The following is a 21,894-nucleotide window of genomic DNA, read 5'->3' on the forward strand; positions in this document are numbered from 1 at the left end:
AAGGCATCTGGTGGTAAAAAGGAGAAAACTGCAGAAGCAGATACAGATAAGGGGAAGAAAGATGCTTTTTCCCCTCCAAAACAGAAGAGTTTGCATGGGAGGGTTTATGCAGCAGTCTCACGCAGCTGGCATTGCAGTTTTGGGACCTCTCTGTATTCTGTCCAGTTTTCTCCCAAGAAAGCATACTTAGGCTAGACAAGTTGTTTTACAAAGATCTATACACCAAGCTTTAATAAATTCTACAAGAAAGCAACACTTCATTAAATTTCTTATAAACTTCATAGCTTTCAGTAGAATACATTAATTGCACAAGGAACAACCTACAAAACTGGTTTTATTCTCAGGCTTGAGCTTGATCATGCCCCATCTACCAGCTGATGAGACCGTCTTCTTGACTCGGTGAATAATGACAGACTTGAGCAATGACAACTGCCTCAGGTAGAAGAGCTTCCAATCAGTCAATCTTTGTTGCACCTACCCCATAATTTTCGATTCAGAATTGATTAAATTTTCTGAAAAAGCCAGTCATCTCACCGCCAGGAAGCATGAACTCTCCAGCAACCAGCAGAACATTTCTAGTCAGAAGCCAGCACTGCTCAGCCCACCCATGGTCACCCAGGTAGTTTTTGGTAAATTTGGCTGTAGGACATCTTTCCTTATTTCTAAGGATGGAAAAGCGGAACAAGCGTTCCCTAGACCAAGGCAGCCATTAAAAGTTATTCAGAAATAAATTCCCCTGATCCCCAGAGACGTTTTCACTGTCCTGGCAAAGTTTATAGGGAAGCAAACCCAAGCCCAGCAGTTCAGCCCCTGCAGAGTGCCCGCCCGCAGGGCTGTCACAGCTGACACTCCAGGCCCCTCGTGGCAGCGATGCTGCTGGCCATTCTGCGGGGCACGCTTTTTGCGGCTTGCCGGTAGTCCTCGGGTTTTGCTTTCAACAAAGTTACGATATTTTGCAGCGTTCTGGACGGCTGAAGGCCAAGGGCATCCATCACGTTTATTAGATAATCTGTAAGATTAAGGATAAACATGTATTTGAACAGGTAACAGACACTGTGCAAACGAAAGTTATCCTTCGTTCTCCACAGCAGCTAGAATCCTGCCCCTGCTAGCACAAACCCGCAGAAAACAGCAGCGTGTTTGGAACCATCTGCACTGGCTGCTGCGTCTTTCTGGCTTCCCGTACACTAGTTTAGACAACTGTTTTGTTGAGAGGACAGAGGCACATTCTGCCACGTTTCAGTACCTGCACACAACACCCCTGGGGTAGCCAGTCACCACCGTCACAGATAAAGGACCACAATCGCACTTTCAACGGCAAAGAGCTAGAAACCAAGCTGGGAAGCTCTGCAGAGGCGAGCGGCTGTGGAGGCAGCAGGGAGTTCCAGCTCACTGATTCAAAGTCAGTTGGGGAATTCAGGATGGCGGGGAGAATGCCGAGCAACCAGCCTCTAATCTACTGGGCTGGTTTTAAGCAATGCCAAAAAAAAAAAAAAAAAAAAAAGAAAAAAAAAAGATTCAGGCTGAGTTCACTGGCATTCAAGCACACTTGCAGGCGAGCTGAGGAAGAGATACTGTCTGTATCCTTATTTTTGAGCTTGGCCATGGGGAAGTCAGCATCCATGATTTACAGCAAAGAAAGGACTAACTGGCATTTACAACAGCTGTAGTGGTCCTGAGGTGACGCTCCCATCAGCTTTGGATAAGGAAAAACTATTTCCTCCGTATCCTGCAGAAACACCTTCCCCAACACCTTCCATCAGTCCTCCCTCAGACACTGCGTGGCATGGCAGAAGGCAGAGATGAACAACACGTGCCAACTATCACCCATTTTGCACCTGAAAATTTCTCCGTGCTGAAAGTAGCTTCAGTCACCTAGCACCTGCAGAGCAGCAGGACGACAAGGCAGCCATAGCAGGGGAGCTGATCCTATAGGATTTGTAAAAAAAGATGCTGGTCAAGTACTCCCCGATTACTTTTAGAAGGCTTTTAGCTGATCTTCCCTACTTCAGCTATCGGGTGCCCAGAAGAAATCAACCAGTTGCCTGCTTTGTCATCCACTGGAGCACTTCCCAATGGGCCCGGCATGTGCTGTGCCCCCCTGTATGGCCGATCTGGCAGAACATGGCACGCAGATGAGAAGGGAAGAGCAGTGCCACACCTGAAAAGGTTATATACAGATCTTTCCTGCTAAGACTGGCTGGTAAGGGAATCCTCTCCGTTCAGGACTCTGACTTAGAGAGTCAGAAACACAAAGCAGTGAAGAAACAGGAGTAGCCACCAAACATCACCCTTCCCCCAAAGAGGGACGTGACCGAACATTTTGCAGAAGAGGAGCTGTGAGCCACCCCACCGTGCCGGCTACCGGATCACCGTGCCCGTGATTAGAGGAGAAACCCACACTGCAGTTTCTCCGGTTCTCACGTAGCGACAGAGCAGCCCACGTGCTACAAGCACCAGTTCTCAGGACACGGCGTGCACCGAGCTTACCGATGTCGGTGGCAAGCTGCTTCGTGGCGTGTGCTGTGAGCTCCGGTATCTGCAGGATGACTTCGCAGTAAGTTTGCATCGTAGCTCTGGCTATGGAGCCCAGCCAGTAGTCAGCCATGTTGTCCAGCTCAGGTAATTCATCTCCTGGACAGAAAACTCGTTAGTGTCAGCAGCCTCACCCACCTGCGTTTGCTGGGTTTGTAACAAAACATAATTCATAAATGGTTACGCGGCTTTTCAACCGGACATTCAGGTACTCAGTTTATCAGCTGTTTTTAGAGTGGTGAAAGCAGATACATATCCTCCCTGATACTGTACAACACTGAAAGTTAGCTCAAGATCCAAAACACTTCCCTTCCCTCTGTTACTCCTCCAGGTTCAGTAATTTCTGACGGGCTGACCGGTGACCAGGCTGGGGTCAGTGGCACTGCCTGGCATGTTCTATAGGATCATCTCCCAGGAGCAGGTTACAAACCACTGTAAGGACAAGGTTCACAGGGGGTTTTTTCAAACCCCAAAGGCATTCTGTGTTCATCAGTGTTCTGAAAATTAACGAGCAATCAAACATGTAAATGCTTTAAGATGATAAAGTAAGTAATGCGAAAAACTGAATTAAAGAGCATATTCTCAGAAGGCTACGGGAAGACTGTAAGTACAAAGCTCTATGCTTCCTTGATTGTCAGTGGAAATAAACACCGAGAAGAGATTAACCACAGCAAACCACGGTGCGCTGCCAACTGCTGGGAAACATTATGTAGCTACTGTCGTTAACTGCAGCAGGATTAATGACACAGCAGGTAAGGACAGCCACCTGAAGAATGAACACAAGCCAAAACTCAGCTTGCTGCAAGAAATTAAGGAAAAGGCACACAGAAAGAACTCCTTGTGTGCTCTGGGGAGAAAGTTTTGAAGAGGCACCTGGGCTGTAGCTGTCTGAGAGAGCAGCCACCCGCAGCACCCACTGCACTTCCTTCAGCACAGGGTGCTTAATCATTGCGGCTGGTATCTAATCACTAAAGACTCAGGTGGCACTGGAAGTAGCAGGGGAGCTCTAACGATTTTTCAGCTGGAGTTAATATAGGATGAGAAAGGAATTTAAATGAAGTGGCCAGCACTCCAGAATTGTGTCCTTACTGAGCAGGAACCCGACTACAGAGCTCAGGAACACAGGTCAGACCCTTAAGAAAAGAAATTCCCAAAGATGCAAAACCCGTCCAGAACAAGACGGACAGCAGACCAGGTTCTGACTGTGAGCTCCTAACCTTTGTACCAGAGGGGTGTAGGTTAGCATGTCACACAGGGCATAACAGTAGTTTGTCCTGGATTTAGAGAAGAGAGGCAGAAAATAAAGTTGATTAGGAGTAAACAGCATTATTATCCTGCTTGAGAACGAATGATCTATTCCTGAAGAAATGAGCTCAGGGGTTCCCTCTTTTTCTAGCAACAAATTAAGGGGTTGGTGGCTCTCGGCAAGGCCGTGCAGGATTGCGTATTTTATACTACAAGTGACTCGTGTAAAATTAAGCTTAATGGACATTCTCTCCAGATTTTGCTCATGTCTGAAGCTGGAAAGCTTCATACCAGGTTGGTTCCTGGCAGCAGCTTTGCAAGAATCCCAGCTTAGATGCTGTCTGGGGATAAGAATACGCTGTATGATCGCCGATGCAGGGCTGTTTTCCTCAGTAGATGGGGACATTACACGAGACCGTCAGCCAACCTACCAACTCACAGCCCTAAACAGTCACAAGCTTCCTCTTTGTCTGCTCCTTGCTGCACACTCCTGCCAGCTCTGTTGCAGAGTAGGCCTCCTAGGAAGTTGATTTAAAGCACTTTATTGACACGTTTCTGAGAGAAACTAGGCCAGAAGAAGAAAAAAAGGGAGTCCCTTTTCCTTGGGGTTAACGAATGGAAAAGGCCCTGCCGTGGAACCGGCCCAGAGGAGAGGGCAGGAGGCAAAGCTGGAGCAAGACTCCCCCTTCAGCAAGCTGCTGGACAGTCCAAGCTGCTCAGTGAGCTGTGCTCCAGCAGACGGGCTGGCCAGGAGCAGAGGCCACAGAAGCTAACTTGAGAAGTCTTTCAGGCCAGATGGTTCAACGGTTCCCTTCGTTTTAAGAACTGACCCCAAGTACCTCCTGTTCACTCCTTGCACTCAGAACACTAAATACTGCTCCAGCTCTGAAACACTTCAGACCCTGCACCCAAACCACAGTTTTAATGAACACTAAACTTGAATAGACCAAGCTAAAGCTTCTGGTTTGAACAAAATTGAAAGGTTTGAACAAAACTGAAGAAGTTTTACTCATTTAGAGGTTGCTCCTCGGGTATTATAGAGAGACTGTTGAAAGAAACTGCACAACTCGATGATAGGAGATGGATCTCAAATAGCTTTGTTAATGTAACACATCACACCCATGCAATGTCAAAGTGTGAAAACTTTCCCACAGACACTTCAAGTCTTTGGTTTCACCCTACCTTGTTCTGGGGGATAAGGCAGTTTTCCAGCATGTAATGCCAGCTCCAAAGCAGAATCCTCTTGAGTTACAAATGGCTCAAGGTGGAGAGGAAGTGACATAATATATTGCCCAATCTAGAATAAAAGCACAAAGAGCTGAGTCACTGAGTGAATGTGAAGTACTTTGCTAGAGAAAAAAAAGTCAACTGCAGTAATCCACACCTGACAGCAGAAAGCTGAACCTGACACCAACTCCCTAACATACATTTGCACAGAAACAAATTGGCTCTTGCTCATCATTACCCTTTATACAAGAAATAATTTTTCACAAGGTCAGAGAACCAGTCATTGAAACAATCATGTTAAGAAAAAACTGAGGGAACTGTTACTCCAAGCAAATCTTTGATCTCTGGAGTGTTCCTGGCCATTTGTTTTCTACAGTAGAATCTAAGAGGCTGAACCAAACAAAACCACTGAAGAAGAAATACATATTCAAGTGACAATGTAATAATGAATTACAGAAATGTATCACTCCCAAAAAAGGACCACGCTCACAAACTCACACATGAGCTACGTAACTTCAGGCATACAACAAATACTGGACTGTATATACATGATTATCTGCTGCTACAGAGAATCTCCCTAGGTGCAGATACAGCTCGGAGCACTCTGCCTCCCCATTATGGAGGCTGCCCATTATCAGCTTTTTCCAGAGCTCGCATCACCTGCCTTTACTGCTACACAGCACACGTGCCACATGCATTTGTTTCTAAACTCTACTTCAGTTTTTTTAGTTTTCAGTTTTACTGCACAATGTAGTAGTGTTATTTCAAAACTACCCAAGAGAAAGCCTTGGCTCAGTCTTGGCCCACCTACCACTCAGCAGCAGGGTAAAGGGTAGAGCTGAAAAGATGTCAGAAAACAAATGCTTTGTACCTTAAATTTTCTCAAGTTCCTCTTTGCCTTGGAGAGGCAGAAATGTCCTTTGAATCCTGACAGAATCAAGTAATGATCATACACATCTCAGTTTTAACTTTCAGTTAAAGTGGCAGGCGAGCAGATTCAGCCTCTTGCCAACCGTGCACATCCCTCAGTGAGCTGTGTTAATTAGAAAGCTACTTAGAATTCAGTAGCAGCCTTCCCTTGAAGTTTTACCTTAGACACTTCCCATGAGCTTTCTAAACCTCATAAAAGCCTCTGATAGCTAAATTCAAACTACCCCCATGATCCAATCGTCCCACAAACTGACTGACTAGCCGTTTCTATTATTTTCTTTTTTTTAAAGCTTTAAAAGCAGCGTATAACAGTTGGTGGGTCATAAGCCAAAGGAAAGCAAAGTATTAAGAGCTTTTGGTTGCAGCCTGTCCCTGAAAAATTTGCTCCCTGTGTGATGCACAGAATGATAGCAGCATAAAAAAACTTGCTTAGGAAATTATACTTTGTATTGAGATAATAGCAGCTAATATTAATATCTGAACTGCAAATTTGGCAGCAACTTGAAACACCAACCCGGAGAACGGGAGAGCAGCTTGAATGCTGTTCAGCAGCACCGAGCTGAGGAGTGCCTCGTCAGGAGGAATGAACAGCTCACTCTCCTTTTCCACTCAGACACGGCACTGCCAGAAAGGTTTCATTGTTATTCCATCAGAAAGAGAAACCAGGAGTCACATGGGGATTAAGAAGGGTAGGAGCTCAAGACTTCTTTAACTTCGTAGTACGATTAAATCGCTCTAACACACATTGCAGGAACTTCCCTGCTACACGAGCTGCATTAAGAAGATAGGCTCGGTATTCACCCCTACACACAAAACTTGGCATTTCCCATCCCGTCACGGAGCTAACGCTGTAAACGGAGCAGTTCCATTACAAAGAACCACTCCTTGTGCTCCCGACGTTCTTTGGTTATTCCAGAACTTGACAGGGATTTCATAAAAGATAGAATGAACGGCCCAACCCAACTGATGAGGGCCAGACCACTCAGAGCATCTGTCACCACCATACAACAATTCCAACCAATACCACAATTTTACAGAAAACTGGGGAAACAGAAGAGATTCCCCCAGCACTGGGCTTCCAGTAACTACCCCTGCGCACTCTTACATTGCTGATATATTCCAGAGGAGTCAGGCTGAAGTTTGGGAGGTCATCTGTCAGGGTTTCACCAATACCACCAGAATTCCAACCCTGTAACGCAAAATGGGCAGAATGAACGTACGAGTTTCTGGAGCATGGAGTCTACCAGTATTCCAGGAAAGGAACAGCCAGCGACACGAACTGTGACTACCCAAGGACTTCGAGAAAGCAGAACAGAGATGGTGAGAAAACGGCTGCCCTGGTCCTCCCTCAGGCCCAAAACACACACAAGCCTTCCACACAGCTCCCTGTGGGAAATACACGCTCACACGGGTTAGAAAAGCAACATCTCAAAACAAACGTCAGAGCTTGCAAACATAGCTGACTGCTGTGAGCGCTGTGGATGAAGGGAGGTAAACTTTTCCACTGACTGTAGCTCATGGAAGAAACGTGATACCAGAGGGAAACGTTCTGAAAAGGAGAAAGGTAAGCAACACTGAGCTGTACTCCACCCTAAGGTATCCCACAGGTAAACCCTGACAGTTCGGATCAGACCAATGTACCCATTACTCACCTCCATCTTTGAAACAAGTAAGAGTTGTTGTTTGATCCGAAGAAAAACAGAATCAAAAGCCAAGTGGTGTGCCAGCTGGTTGAGGCGGCTTAGGGCAGAGCGCGACGAAGACAACAGGTTGTGGTTACTTGTCCCTTTTTCCTAACACACACACACAGACACAGAAAAATGTTTACATAGAGAAATCATTAAAGTGACCACAGAGAAGCTATGTTAACATTCTTAAACGAGTCTTTATTAGGCCATCCTAATACAAAAGAGCTTTCCTCTGTAATGGCACAGCCCGTTTCCTTTGGGATGCCCTATTCCAACAAGTTATTCAAGACAGAAACTGAGCACTGCTCCCTGAAATGTAAAACAAAGAATCAGCATCACATCACATTCTGGCCATGCCAGGCACCAGTACAGGCTAGATACTGAGAAACTTGCAGAGAAGATGGCAAAGCTGCCTTTTACTCAAAGGGCCCAACCAACTGATTTCCTGCATAGAATTAAGCAAGTTTTACATGAAGGGTACCTACAGAACTTGACTATTTAGCAAAGATTTAAAGTCAAACATCTAACACTGAAAGCAGAGCTGCACAAGTTGCAGGTAAATTAAGTGCAAAAGAAAACATTCTGAGGAAGTAAGAGTAACTCATAACCTTGACTTCACTACTACATGTGACCAGCGATGGCAAACATAACTTAGATCCACGAGAAGATAACTAGAGTCATTCTACCCTGTTCACAGATGCACGCATGAATGATCTGGCAGAATTATATTTCAGAATGGATACGGCAGCAGAGCGTAAGTGGCAAAGTCTTGAGAAGCCAGTATGTGGGCTCCAGAATTTGAGATGGGTCCCACACAATCTTCCCAATACGTTCTGTGACAAAATCTCCCTCACCTGAACTGATAAGGGCATGTTCACAAAACACAGCCAGGATCTGGGGGGAGATGGAATGAGCCCAGGCTTCCTGGGTTTGGGCATTCCATCTCTCTGCAGATCAATCAGTGTCTCTGTGGAAGACTTGGAACAAAGCCCATCAAAAGGCTGCAGCTCAGGATGAAATGTCATCAGGCCGAAGGGGAATCCAGGTGTCATCTACCAAATGTGGGCACAACAGCATCCTGCGACAGAGGCAGGCTCTCCCAGGCACCACAGCTACCTTTAGAGTGTAAAGCGTTTCCATAAGGCTGGCATACTCAGATGGATTCTCCTTCAAAAGATAATTGTATTCCTGCCAGGGATTCTTTACAGAGCTCTTCTTTTCTGCAGAACTGGTATCCTGAAAGCCAGAAAAACTACAAGGGCTGTAGGAGTCCGAGAGATACTTCCCAGCAGTCGATAAAATCCTGAAAACAAGCACACAAAAGTCACCAGCAAAATCTCTGAAATCAGCACTGCTGCTCTCACGTTGGTCCAAGGACCAACACTAGCTTTATGTTTCTTCAAGGATGAGAATCGGTGGCCAGCACCAATTACAGCCAACTCTCACACCTACTGTGCAACTCAAAACCTGCAAAAATACTGGGATGATAAAGGAAAGGCTTGTGCTCTCAGAACATCTAGCAAATACAGAACAAACCCAGCCACTGCAGGCCACTGTCCCCTATACAGAGCACAGGCACTCGAGTCAGACTAGAGCATTTCAGCGTGCAAGAGGCTGAACAGCATGCTGCTTACAAGCCACAAAAGATCTGTGTGCTGCCTGTGCCCGACGCTCCTCAAGTTACAAGGAATCGATCACTTAAGGCACACGGAGATTCAGTTCAGCGAGTGATTCATGCCCCATGTCACAAGGGGGGGTGAGAATCTCGCCGATCTGATCTGGTGGAAAATTCCTTCCCGACCCCAACCTGGCAGTCCAGCCAGGTATCCTAGAAAAAGGATTCCTGCGATTGTCTCAGGGCACACGACTGAGTGGAACAGCCTGTGACCCACTTCTGACATTTCAAAAGACGGGGAGGGGCAGTGAGGGGAAATCACAGTGGCTCTGCTTTCCCTCCACGGTCTACACAACAAAAGCACCTTGGGGGGTTTGTTTTCTTTCAACTTGGTACCTATGTTGACAGGTCATGAATTCAGTTCAGCAACGCTTACCTGTTGGCCAGCTGCTGCTCAAAGTCTCCACACTGACGAAGGAGCTCACCACAAGTAGTAATTATCCTGGGAAAGAACAAAACAAAAACACATGTTGTGAGATTCGAGGCAGATATTGCCAGACCCCCTTGGCCCCCCACCACACAACCCAGCCCAGCCATGTGTCAAGCAATTATAAAATGCCATAACCAAACCGCAGTCCACAGGGTCACATCTGTCAAGGGTTAATTTGGCTACTAACTCCGCATTCATGTGATAACACACTGAATTTTTTTTGCCCAACAGTCTCATCCCCATGCTACTTCTTGTCATCGTGGCTAAGGCCAGCTCAGTGCCACTGGGAAAAATTCTAAGAGCCGCTGATATTTCGGGTGATGTGACATGCAGTCTTGCTCCAGACAGGGTGGGGAGCCTCATAGCACTTACTGTGCCAGCAGCAACCTGAAACCCAGTCACCAACACTAATGCTCCCGGCAGCACTGCAGCTCAGCGGGCACAGCCCTGCATTCTGCACTAAGAACTTGAGTAAACTGACCCCAGGTAATTCCCTTTCTCCTTTGATACAAAAATCAGTTCTGAGCTGGGCAGAAAAAAAATCACCTTTACCGGACAGAGTTTTGAAATGCAGTCCAGTCCTCCTGGAAAAGGGAATCTGATAGGACATCATCCAGTTTACATTTCTTCCGTATAGACTGCAATGTATTTGTAAAGTCAGATGTATACCTGTAACGAGAAATGGAGAAGAGAGAAGCACCAGCATGAGAGAACAGGTTGGAGAGCAGCACAACTGAGTGTCTTGCGATTTACTATTCGGTCCTCTACAAGGGTCAAATAAGAACCAGAAATATTAAAAGAAGAGGAGTTTAGAAGAGACACTCTTTCTCCAGGCCAAACACATGGATGTGAAGAACTGATCAGCCACAGCCCGCTCCAGCCTACGCTGGAAGACAGGGAGAAATGCATCGTAACAGATACTGTATGGCTACTTCAATTCACTGCAGGTGGGTTACTAGGAAGTCTCCACTCCCACGAGGAGGTATGAGCAAGACCTTTTGTTACCACTACACTAATCACATCTCCTAGGAAAGACCAGAAAAAGTTTATAAGGCTACTGCTACTCCAACATCACTTGGCCCTTACTCCAGGAACACAGTGACAACAATCTCATGAATTTGTTTTCTCAGCTACTCCCCTGATGAGAACACGGATAAAAAAGGAGAACATTTTGTTTTCCACACCCCCCCAGTGTTTTGGGGTTTTTTTTAAATAATGCCCATAAGCTGGAGGCACGCATACTGCTATGTAATTGCCTATAAAGCGGGTGAGACCAGAGAAGTGTGCTCTCCTCCTCCCTCTTCCCCACAGGGCAGCAAGGTAACAGCTTGATTTATACCTTGTGAACCGCTCTTTCGATATCAGGAAATAAGGAGGTCATCAGTACTGGAATACTATCTAAGTGGGTGGTCAGTGACACTTTAAGACAATAATTGATAGTGACCCTCACTCACTAGGGTATCTTGCATTTACAGGCAGATTCTGAATGTGAGGTCACTTGTCCCAGGAAGCATGTATTTCCCCACTGAGATCTACCTTCATCAGCCTAATTCGTCTTTGTCTTATTCTGATTTGGGAAACACTTTCTCCTCCAAAAATATTTATTAAAAATGAAAATTCAGCCCACCCAGATAGAAAACAGCTAACAAAAGTCTTCAATTTAGCCATAGCAAGCTTCCATTTTTCCCCTAAGAAATAGTCACTGGCTGAACGAAGTGGCAGGAGGGGATCTCAGATGATTCATATTATGTTTATAGATACTTTCCACTCTCAGTCATTTTGCATAAACTACAAAGTCCTTGGCCACAAACTGAATACTTGCTACTCCCTTACAATAAATGCAGCAGTGTAACTACAAGCACCTTACTTTGTGAACAGAGCTTTCAGGGCCTTAAGGAGCCCACACACTCCCAGTCCATCCGTGAGTTTAACGCAGTTGTCGATGGCGCCAGAAGCCAGAATGAAGAGTTTGTTGACCGAGTGGTTCAGTTCCTGGACACAGTCAATTACTTCCCAATGCTCCTAAATAACAACAACAACAGAGTTGAGGCTGACTCTTCCTTCAGCGAGTGTCCAGGCATTAAAGAAAAGACATCTTCTGCAACACACTGTTCCCTCCATATCCTCCAACCTTGTGAAACACCTACGGGAGTTCCACCTTCCTGCACAGTGACTGTTAATAAAAGTCAGGCTGCCAAATCCTATGTTTACCAGGTTTTCAAGGAAAGACAGTTCTGCCAACAACAGAATCTTCTGCAAAAAGGACTTTCCTCCCCCAGATCCTGTTCTCAATAAATTCTATCGAACCTGAAGCAGGTTCCTGGTTGACAGTAGGATTTTGGTAAAGTCTTTCTCCACCAGATACACACAGTGCCAGTTATTGGGTGAAGGAGAAGAAAGGTACCTCCAACTTGACAGAACTGCTGAAATTAATTTTATTTATTAAACAACTTTTACTTAATGGTAAAAAAATATACTGCAAACAGGAAATATTACCAAAAAATTAGAGGAGGAAAGAGAACAATTACTATGACAAAGACCCTCGTATTTAGTAGAAGCTTCAAGCCTCTCTCTGTGTAGTCGAACAGACTGCTGCATTACCAGGGGCACTGCGCTCATCTGAATGAGGAGATTTTCTTCTTCCAGGTCTCCATATTCAAGTTGATAGGGCTTGTACGGACCATACACCGCTTCCACCAGTTCCATCACTTTTACCAGGTTCTGCTCCTCTACAAAGAATCAGATGTTTAGTCTACAAATAGATCAACGTGCTGCTAAAAACTTTGTTTCAAGCAACACGCAGTAGTTCTTCAATCAGAGCATGCTGCCTACACAGGCTTGGAATGCTGCCCAACAGCTTTAAGTCTCAACTACACAGATGATTTTTTTTTTTCATTTTTTTTTAAAAACAAGGTTTTTATCTCTACCTGCTTCCTAAAACCAAGATGTTCCACCTCAACAAGTGCCTCAAGAAAATGATCACTCACTGCTCCAAAACAGCCTGGGTGACAAAAATCTATTAAACGTTCCAACCTACAGTAAAAAGAAAGTATTGAAACCATTTGCGAAGCAAAACACATTACTCCCACAACTTAAAACGGGGGCAATCCTCATTTATCAGAAAACCTGGTTCATACTTAAAATAACTGACACTAACTCAGTTCACTTAACACTACTACTTCACGGTGTTCATCGACCATGAGCTTAGCATCTCAGTGCCATTCTGCTGAGCAGAGAGCTGCAAACCCAAACGAAAACCAGGTGTGAGTGATTATTTCTCAAATCCGAACTGGACACCAGCTGCTATTGTGAAGATCTGCCAAACTCAAACTAGCAGCAAACTGTAGTTACTTTGAATCCTGCATATAATAAAAAAACTTGTATGCCCTCAGGTCAGACAAGCAGTGGCACAGGTTGCCCAAAGCCTGGGCTATTTCCGTGTTTGGACGTTTTCAAAATCAGACTGAGCAATACCCTGAGCAACATGGTCTGACCTCACAGCGGACCTTGCTTGGAGCAGGAGGTTGGACTGGATCATCTCCTGAGGCCCCTTCCAACCTGAATTATTCCATGAATCATAACTGAGCCCTCCCCTCACGTACACATACGTAGGAACTGGTTTGGCTCTGTTCTGCGGAGTCACCTGGCCCTTCCACTCTGGAGATTTTTCTCTTCCCAAACATCTCACCCCACGGCAAGAGAAATGGAAATAAGAGTTTTGAGGTTTTTTCTTTTAACACACTCAGGCAACAGTTCATCAGCTGTCTTCCTACTCCATCATCTTCTAGAATTTGACACCATTTTTCCAAGCTCTTTTTAATCATTTCTATTACGAACCACACAGCGAAGCCAAGGACAGAAAGTGACTGACAAGAGTACGCAAGCACAAAGACAACAAAAACAGACACAATGACAGTCATACTCCCTGAAATTGCCCAGTAATCATAATTTACATGATCAGGTAAGAATCTGGGTTTGGCTATGAGGAACCAAACACAGGAAACACAGCATTAGGAAAGCTCCATTAGCTTTAATTTAGGATTTTCCCATAACCAGTCTTTGAAGGGGTTCCACCAGATTAATAAAGGACTATAAATAGCCAACAGTTCAAGTCGGGCATAAAGCTATGTAAACACAGCACCTCACTACTTTGTGGTTTGTGGGAATTATTTATCGAGTCACAAAATGAGATGACAAACATCTTAGGGTAAGGAAAACAGAGGTTAGATTTTGAACCAAACATTGAGGATGCTGCTAGGGAATAAACTACCAGCGGTTCAGAAATTGTAGTTGGCCCTGCATTTTCACTCAATTAAAACACAAGCCAGTAACAACAGGAAAACTACAAAATAAAATTTGAGCATCCAATGGATGCAGCTTTCAAGCAGGTTTTCACTTGTTTAATAAGGTGTGGCTTAATTCCAGGAAACTCCTCAACTTTAATGCTTTGTGATCTTTCACAATGGGTTTCACGGAGAGCTTCCCCAGAGACATTTCCTCATCCATTAGACAGAAGAAATAGTAATGTTTGTAAAAGGAAAAGTGATAAATATTATTTACCCTAGAGAACAAGCATGCTCTGGACACGCCTGCTTCAGTAAACTCATTCAGTATTGTGTCAATATCTTTAGCGTAAGATATATCCATATACACACACACAAAGGTGCAAATGCCATGTAACTGGTCAATACTGTAAAAGAGATAATCTCTTCCTCCATGTAAAACTAAACAAAACCCCACAATGGAACTTCACATAGGAGTTGACAGAACAGAATGACAAAATTCAGTGCAAGAGCCTTACTCAGGTTTGGCAGCATTGCTACTTCCAGCCCTTTTGCAAAGTGGATGGTGGCATCATAGAGCTCCAGCAGCTTATTCAGCTTGGTTTCTTGGCCTGTCCTCTCCACGGCAGTGCTGAGGCAGACAGGGACGGAAGGCACCAGCGCTCCCAGAGTTTGAATCAACAATACAGTCACAATCTCATAGGGGTTCTTGAAAACCTGTGGTAGCAGAAAAGCAACTAGCAAAAGCACATCACCTCAGAGGAGCACAGCAGGCAGCAGAGAGCCGCAGCCAGCTTCCAGAGAGCCCCCCAAGGCCCAAACCCCACGCCGCCGTCTCAGCAAGGGCAGTGGCCGCTCCGAACGGCCGGTCCTGCCTGTCCAGGGGCCGGTACCTCCTTCAGCCCTCCCGAACACGGGCCGAGGGGGCAGAACGGACGGCTCTGCAAACGCTGGCAGCAGGCAGGCAGGCTGCCACGACCACGCAGTAAAGATCTGGGAGGGAAAGCAGCAGCAGCCCAACCCGGCCTTTTTCACGCCCAGCACAGCCTTCTGCGCTTCCTTCTATTAAACGAATTAATATAAAGTTACCTGCTGGTGAGAGATAGCGATACACAGATCCGAGACGATGACATTTTGTGCACTAACAGATCACAAAGTCCTCGGATGACATAAGCTCCCAACCAAAAGGGAACATAAACAAATTTGGAAAACCTCTCAAGGGGTGAAAAAAACCCCAAGAGGTCTGCCAAGGCTGCAAGAACCTGGCTGACCTGGCACGTACGACAGCCTGATCACCGAAGTCTAGGTCAATACAAATTGACCGTTGAAGCTGTGCTTTGAATATAGCAACCAAGAAACCAGAAGATAGGAATAGGTCAAAAACTGAATTCAGCAGAACACAGGCACCAGAGTAATTTGAAAAAACACCCGGCAGAAAAGGGCATTTGAAAACAGCACACTCAGTTTACATCGGTGTGTTGGGGGAAAAACCCACACGTATCAGTAAAATATGAAGAAAGAGTATTATAACATGATCCAAATCACTGGTCAGGTAGGCAGAAGTTACTACTGGAAACGCTAGAAAGACTGTCATCAGCTGAGAACTTCTATTCACATGCACCACCCTCAACTCCACAAGCACAAAATGTGTTACAGCCTTTTACTGTGACTTTTTTGTCAGCTGTTCTCGCTCATTTGCTTTGAAAGCTGGGATCACCATGAAAAAGGTCCAAGAATTCTTCAGAAACCAGAAGCAACACAGGAAATTGAGTGACAGGAGCTATGCCCCATGTGCCATTTCTCTCTCACAATCCCCAGTTCAAAGAATATCTGCTAAAATGTAAGCTGACATCTGACCTGTAATTCACATCGAATCATTAGGCAGAAAAAATACATTTCAAGGAAACACTGAGCTCCTTTGCAGCACAGGCCTCGCACCATGAAGATAAGAATCTCTTACCCTTCATGGATGAAAAACTGTTACAGGCTCAACAATATGAACTTATTTCTTCATTTCACTGAAGGAAAATCACTTTTCTGGATCCTACATTATTCTCGGCAAGAAACACACGTACACAGACGCCAAGGGTTGATAGCAGAAGCCCTCAGATATCTTGCACAGAGTGACATGAATCAGTCCAGTATGACCTTGAGGGCTTCCTCCAGGCCAAGTGATAAAGCAATTCAGGCATTTCAAATGTTTTGCAACAGAAGACATTTGCAACACCGACAAATTAGATTTAACTTAAGATACAGATGAAAGTGATAGAGCAGCTTTAAGGTCAATAACACAGCAACCTTGCTGCTGGTAGAACACCAGCAATCAGATCTCGTCTGCAAGAGCTGGACAAGAAACTGCAAGTAGGTTGCAAGCCCTGTCTTGCACGGATAAGGCAGAGTATAGCTCAAGGGTGAGCACCGATGAACTATTCTGAGCTTTATGGGAATTAAGAGTGTGCTCCATCTGGTCCTCTCCCACAGACCGCGCCAGTATCAGTCACGGCACCTGCGCTGCCCACTGGAGCTGTGAGTGCCAGGTCCCAAGGAGCGTGTCATACAGTTCAGTCAACTGGCGATTTAAGCTTAAGTCACTTTGGCAAAGATCCTGCCACACTGCCACCAGCTGCACCTGCAGGGGGAACAAGAACCATCCTAAGAGGAGAACTGACAGTCCACAGACCCAGCTTTTGTTATTTCAGACCAAGAACTTCCCATGCAAAGCACTTCTGATAAAACACAATGCCTACCCCTTGCTCCTCTCTCCAGATCTCAGCATAACATTTTGCTATAATTCAGTACCACAGAAGGAAAAGACTTGTGGCATAAAGCTAGAGGCTTCTTAGTTGATTCAAAGATTTAATTAACATTGGTATTTACTCATAAAAATGAGACTGTAACTGATACCCCCATATAATAGTTGAAATACTTGGCAAGCCCCAGCCTTGAACTTAATCCTCAAAAGTCACAGTCACGAGAGAAATTTGAGGATCAGGTTATGGCTGCAGAACTGTCTGGAATTCCAACTTTTAATCTTACCTGAAAAGAGTTTACAGAAGTCAGCAGCTGGCAAGTTGCAGCAATAAAGTTATTGCTGACATAGCCACATCCAAGAAAAGCAAAGCAAAACTATAAGGCACGGAGAAATCAAGCAGAACGCACATATCCTATGTCTACTGCAGGAAGGAACACAAAGCCCTGAACGGAGAATTACTCTTGAAACATGGGGAGTAACCAAAGAGCCAGAAAGAGAAATCATTTCGGCGTTCGACTCCCTTGAACAGGTTCCATCCTCCAACAGAAAAGGTAAAATACATAATGGAGCAGCTCCCCCTGCAGTCCAAGCCAAGCAAGAATTCAAATTTTGATTCCTCCATATTAAAATATTATCAAAATACTTACCTTGTGACATTTATAATAATAAGCAAGAAGCTGGGGCATCCGATCAATTTCAGTGAAGACTTTAACAAACGTTTTTGCCTGATCTAAACAAAACAAAATAAAGGCAGTTAACAGGCAGTCTCAGTCTGAGGGTGACACATTAATCAAACGGAGCACAAGAGTTCTTCTCTTAAGGGAGCATGCACAGAAAGACACTTCCATCCTTTGTTTGCTTATCTTCTCAAACAGGAGTAGAACCACCTAAAACCTGCACTCAAACAAGAACAGGTAGCAGATACGAGGAATGAATTTAACTTCTTACACTTAATTTCTTAACCAGCAAACGTAGCATTAAAGACAGCTAAAACCAGAGCATTTCCTAGAAGAAAATCATTATTTTCCAGAAAGAAGACGCTATCTACAAAACTCAAACATACCTCACCAAGTCCTCAGCTCTGCTTTCACCACTCCTCAAACTGATGCCCAAGGTACCTGCCTCGAGACTGCTAACGGCACAGTTGGCTCTTACACAAAGCTTGACACCCAAGCTCCTCAAAAGCCTGTTTTGTACTGTAAGGGGGATGACTATAGTTCTGTACACAAAACACATCTGAGGTTAGAGAAATTAGTAAAGAGACCTTGTTTTTCAAACAGGACCCAGAAAGCAGAGAAACTAGAACACCAAGTAACCTGAAGTGCTCTTCAGCTGTGGAAGTCACCGAAAACAGAGTCTCTGGGGATATGTTTGCAGATCTGTGGACTTCAGGAAAAAAACATTACTTCACTGTAAACAGAGAAACTCTCTTCAATGGGAAAAAAAACAACCAACCAACCAAACAGAAATAATGTCTCCACATGCCCAGAATAGATTTTGAAAGTGGATGCAAACAGTGTTTTAAGTGAATTATTCTGGACAGTATGGCCAAGCAAAGGACCTCATACCAGCAACCTGCTGCCAGCAGCTTCCCCGCATCTCTGTGTTTTCTTTGGTGGAGAACTCTGAGAGCCTATGAATATTCAATTTACTTTTATCCTAAGCAGAGAAAATATTCCAAAATGTCATCCTTTGCCTTGAATTTGTCTGTAAAGGGTCATGCACTGCAACAGAAGAGAGGCATGGGATCCACTGTGAAGGTAATGAGCACAGTCCAAGAAAAAGAAAGCTGTGAAAAGAAGAAAAGCCAGAAGAGGAATGGGAGAGAGAAGAGACAGATCTTTTCCAAGGATTAAGCCCATCTGTTAGAAGCACAGCACAGAGAGCTTCTTCCCTTCTCCGTTCCCTCCAGCTGTCTGCAGCTGTGCCCTGCGGCCCCTTGCCTTTACGCAGACAAGAACTCCAGAGCGCTGTGCAGCAAAAGCACCACCACCCCAGACCCTCACTGGGAACTCAAGGGGCACACAGGTGAGAGGCAACAACCAGAACAAGTCTTTTTCAGAAGCACTGTGACAGTAGGAGAAGGAAGGAGGAGCACAAAGAACAGTCCAAGAAGTCAATTTTTCTAAAGGAGAGTTTATAAAACAGTTTTTACAAGGTAGCAAGGAGCCAAAATGTTTCCAAATAAACTTCCTTCTTGATTACAACACCAAGCTGTAAGAGAAATGCCCAGTAGCACTACGATAACGCAAAACCAGAGGCCTCCTGCTTATCTGAGCAGCACTCCCCACATGGAGAACATCCATGGCATAACTAAACTATGACCGCAGGGCAGCCCTGCCTCTGCACCTCCATGGCCTATAAAAGCAGCTCACGTTTTCCTTATTTCCCGTAGCAGCCACGGGCACACCAAACTGTAGGAAAATCAAAGATGCACTACGCCACAGGCAGCTGCAGAGCACATAACATTCACAGCATCCTGCTCCACCAGAAAAAGCAAACAACCCAGCGCCAGGAGCCTTCAGGACAAACTCCCCACCCAAACAACGTTTTACTCTTTAAAGACAATAACCTCTGCACTGACAGTGGCACCAAGAGTTACTGACCTACAGACTGGGAGTTAAAAGCAGCAACAATCTGAGGGCTGGCCATGGCCTCTAGTCGGTTCTTCAGAGCCTCAAGATGCACGCACTTCTCGGAGTAATCCGGCGTATCCACAAGCATGGCCAGGCTGCTCTGCATACTGGTTAGCTTGGCCGAAATCACAGACACATCCTGCCACCAGGGAAAGGCAACCCGGTTACTGAACACGACCTTAGAAAGCTTTACTGCCTGTGTCAAAGTGACGTTTTACAAACACGTACATGTTTTACAATCACTCCAAAAGCCTACTGTTAAACAGTTTTCCTGGAAAGCCAAAGGTGCAAAGACCAAAAAGAATAATGCGGTAGCTACCTGTGTTTTAAGAGTCTCTTCAATGTCTGCACTTAACGTGCTCCATTTATCTGCTTCCTGAAGTGACTCGGCAGCCAACTGCATTCTAGATTTCACTCGGTCAATCTCTACCAGCACCTGAAGGAAAAAAAAAAAAAAAAAAAACAGTCAAGGTTGCCCATCAAAACAAAAGAAAACTGACAGAGATACTTCTATTATGGAAGTTATTTTTGGCTTGGATTTTAAAAAAAGTGTGAAAAGATCATGCTGTTACAAGGAGGTAGGAGTTGGCTAAAAGAGCTAGGGATGTTAAATCAGCTCCCAAAGTCAAACAACAAAAGGTTAGTTTGAATTCTGGATTTGGACTTTTAGTATCCACTTTGCCTGAAAAATGCCACAAACTCCAGCTATCAACAGGCAGAAATCTGGGCAGAAATCAGTGTTCCAACCCGGTAAGAGCAGCTCTGTCTGAACTGAGACACGATCGGCTGTTCCGCAGGAAATGCAGATTGCACTCGTCTGTATCACGCCCACTTTTCTACTATTAATGTTAGAAGAAGTATTTTTGTCTATCTTGAGTTCACAAGACAACTTAATACGAACAACTCTGGAAACTTTAGAATTTCTCAAGTTCCAGATAAATGCAAAGCAAAACATGAACCCACCTGCATTGACTGAGCCGTGTCTTCTTCAAATTTTTTGATATCTTCTTTAACAAGGATCATTTGCTCCTTCAGGAACGTTGCCTCCTGTTTCAAGACTTCCACCTCCCGGAGGACTCGGGGCATGTTCTGGAGAGCCTGGTGGCTTGTCTCTACAGAATCACCAAGCAGTACAGTGAGGGGGGCCTGCGGACCCTTGCAGGCAAGGGGGGCTTTTTCAATAATCTTACATAATCTTCAATATTTAAAAAACCAACCAGCCCAACAACGCAAAACACCAGACGACAAAACTTCAGTTATACCTTTGAAACGTAAACACGTGCTTTATCGTTTAGGCTGGAAAAGACCTTCAGGCTCACCGAGTCCCGCCGTTAACCCAGCCCCGCCAAACCTGTCCCTAAGCCGCGTCCCCGAGCGCCACACCCACGCGTCCCCAAACCCCCCCCGGGACGGTGACCCAAACCCCCCCCGGGACGGTGACCCAAACCCCCCCCCGGGACGGTGACCCAAACCCCCCCCGGGACGGTGACCCAAACCCACCCCGGGACGGTGACCCAAACCTCCCCCCGGGACGGTGACCCAAACCCCCCCCGGGACGGTGACCCAAACCCACCCCCGGGACGGTGACCCAAGCCCCCCCCGGGACGGTGACCCAAACCCACCCCCGGGACGGTGACCCAAACCCACCCCCGGGACGGTGACCCAAACCCACCCCCGGGACGGTGACCCAAGCCCACCCCCGGGACGGTGACCCAAGCCCACCCCCGGGACGGTGACCCAACCCCCCCCCCCGGGACGGTGACCCAAACCCCCCCCGGGACGGTGACCCAAGCCCACCCCCGGGCAGCCTCCGCCGGCGCTGGGCAGCCCTTTCCGTGAGGCAATTCCCCCCCGCCACCCGCCCGGGGCAGCGGCTCCGCGCCCCAGGCCCGTCAGGACGGCGGAGCGCCCGGGGCAGCCCCGGGCCGGGGGATGGGGGAGCGGAGGGCACAAAACCCGCGCCGGCTCCGGCCCGACACGTTCACCGGCCAGCCGCGGGGGACCGGGCCCCCTCACCCTCCACGGCGTTGTTGACCTCCTGGATGAAGAGCTGCAGCTTCATCACCAGCGTGGCGGCGTGGGCGTCCACCTTCCCGGGGGCCTCCTGCTGCACGGCCCGGAAGGCCGCGTTCACCCAGCTCTTCACCTCGAAGTCATCCGACAGGAACCGGGAAAAATCCATCGCGGGGCGGGGACCGGGACCGGGACCGGGACCGGGACCGGGACCGGGACCGGGACCGGGACCGGGACCGACCGCGGCCCCGCCGCGCACCAGGAAACGCGCCGCCAGGCCCCTGCCGGCCACCGTACCCGCCGCCGTGCGCGGGGTCGGGCCCCGGGTCGGGTGGGCGGAGCCATCCGGGTTCGGGGGGCGGTCCCCGGTGCGGTGGGCGGGGCCCATCTCCGGTGCGGGGGGCGTGGCTCATCCCGGTGACCGGAGGCCGCGGCTCGCAGGCGGAGGGTCGCGTCCCCGAGCGGGGCCGGTGGGCAGGA

At 46.6% G+C, this 21,894-nt stretch overlaps 1 protein-coding gene across 4 annotated transcripts; it reads right to left on the reverse strand.

Annotated features, from left to right (window-relative positions):
* Nucleotides 1–316: 316 nt before the first annotated feature.
* COG7 (component of oligomeric golgi complex 7) lies at nt 317–21,730 on the reverse strand. 4 transcript variants are annotated; one of them, XM_042798469.1, is made up of 18 exons: nt 21,629–21,730; nt 21,418–21,597; nt 20,365–20,513; nt 19,721–19,837; nt 19,372–19,540; nt 17,413–17,495; nt 16,520–16,642; nt 14,532–14,730; nt 12,332–12,459; nt 11,598–11,752; nt 10,283–10,399; nt 9,677–9,742; nt 8,742–8,928; nt 7,590–7,730; nt 7,043–7,126; nt 4,963–5,077; nt 2,491–2,634; nt 317–1,009 (listed from the first exon to the last, which is right to left on the reverse strand). In XM_042798469.1, exons 2-18 carry the CDS (start codon nt 21,581–21,583, stop codon nt 837–839), a joined length of 2,316 nt encoding a protein of 771 aa, XP_042654403.1. In that variant the 5' UTR covers nt 21,584–21,597; nt 21,629–21,730; the 3' UTR covers nt 317–836. The 4 variants fall into 4 exon arrangements, with proteins under 4 accessions (XP_042654403.1, XP_042654402.1, XP_032862385.2 ...); XM_042798468.1 differs by having other exon boundaries at nt 21,635–21,726; XM_033006494.2 differs by having other exon boundaries at nt 21,418–21,727.
* Nucleotides 21,731–21,894: the final 164 nt, after the last annotated feature.

This window comes from Tyto alba, unplaced genomic scaffold (genome assembly GCF_018691265.1).
Source record: "Tyto alba isolate M040663 unplaced genomic scaffold, T.alba_DEE_v4.0 Super-Scaffold_28, whole genome shotgun sequence".
Lineage (NCBI taxonomy): Eukaryota > Metazoa > Chordata > Aves > Strigiformes > Tytonidae > Tyto > Tyto alba.

Bases quoted from the DNA above. Each gene is read 5' to 3' on its own strand.
- COG7 (XM_042798469.1), bottom strand. From the start codon at position 21,583: ATGGATTTTTCCCGGTTCCTGTCGGATGACTTCGAGGTGAAGAGCTGG. The intron at 12,460-14,531 runs GTAAGGCTCTTG...GATTCTTTGTAG, and splicing joins AGCAATGCTGCCAAACCTGA to AGGAGCAGAACCTGGTAAAA. The intron at 2,635-4,962 runs GTAGGGTGAAAC...TTTTCTGTCCAG, and splicing joins GCCTTATCCCCCAGAACAAG to GAGATGAATTACCTGAGCTG.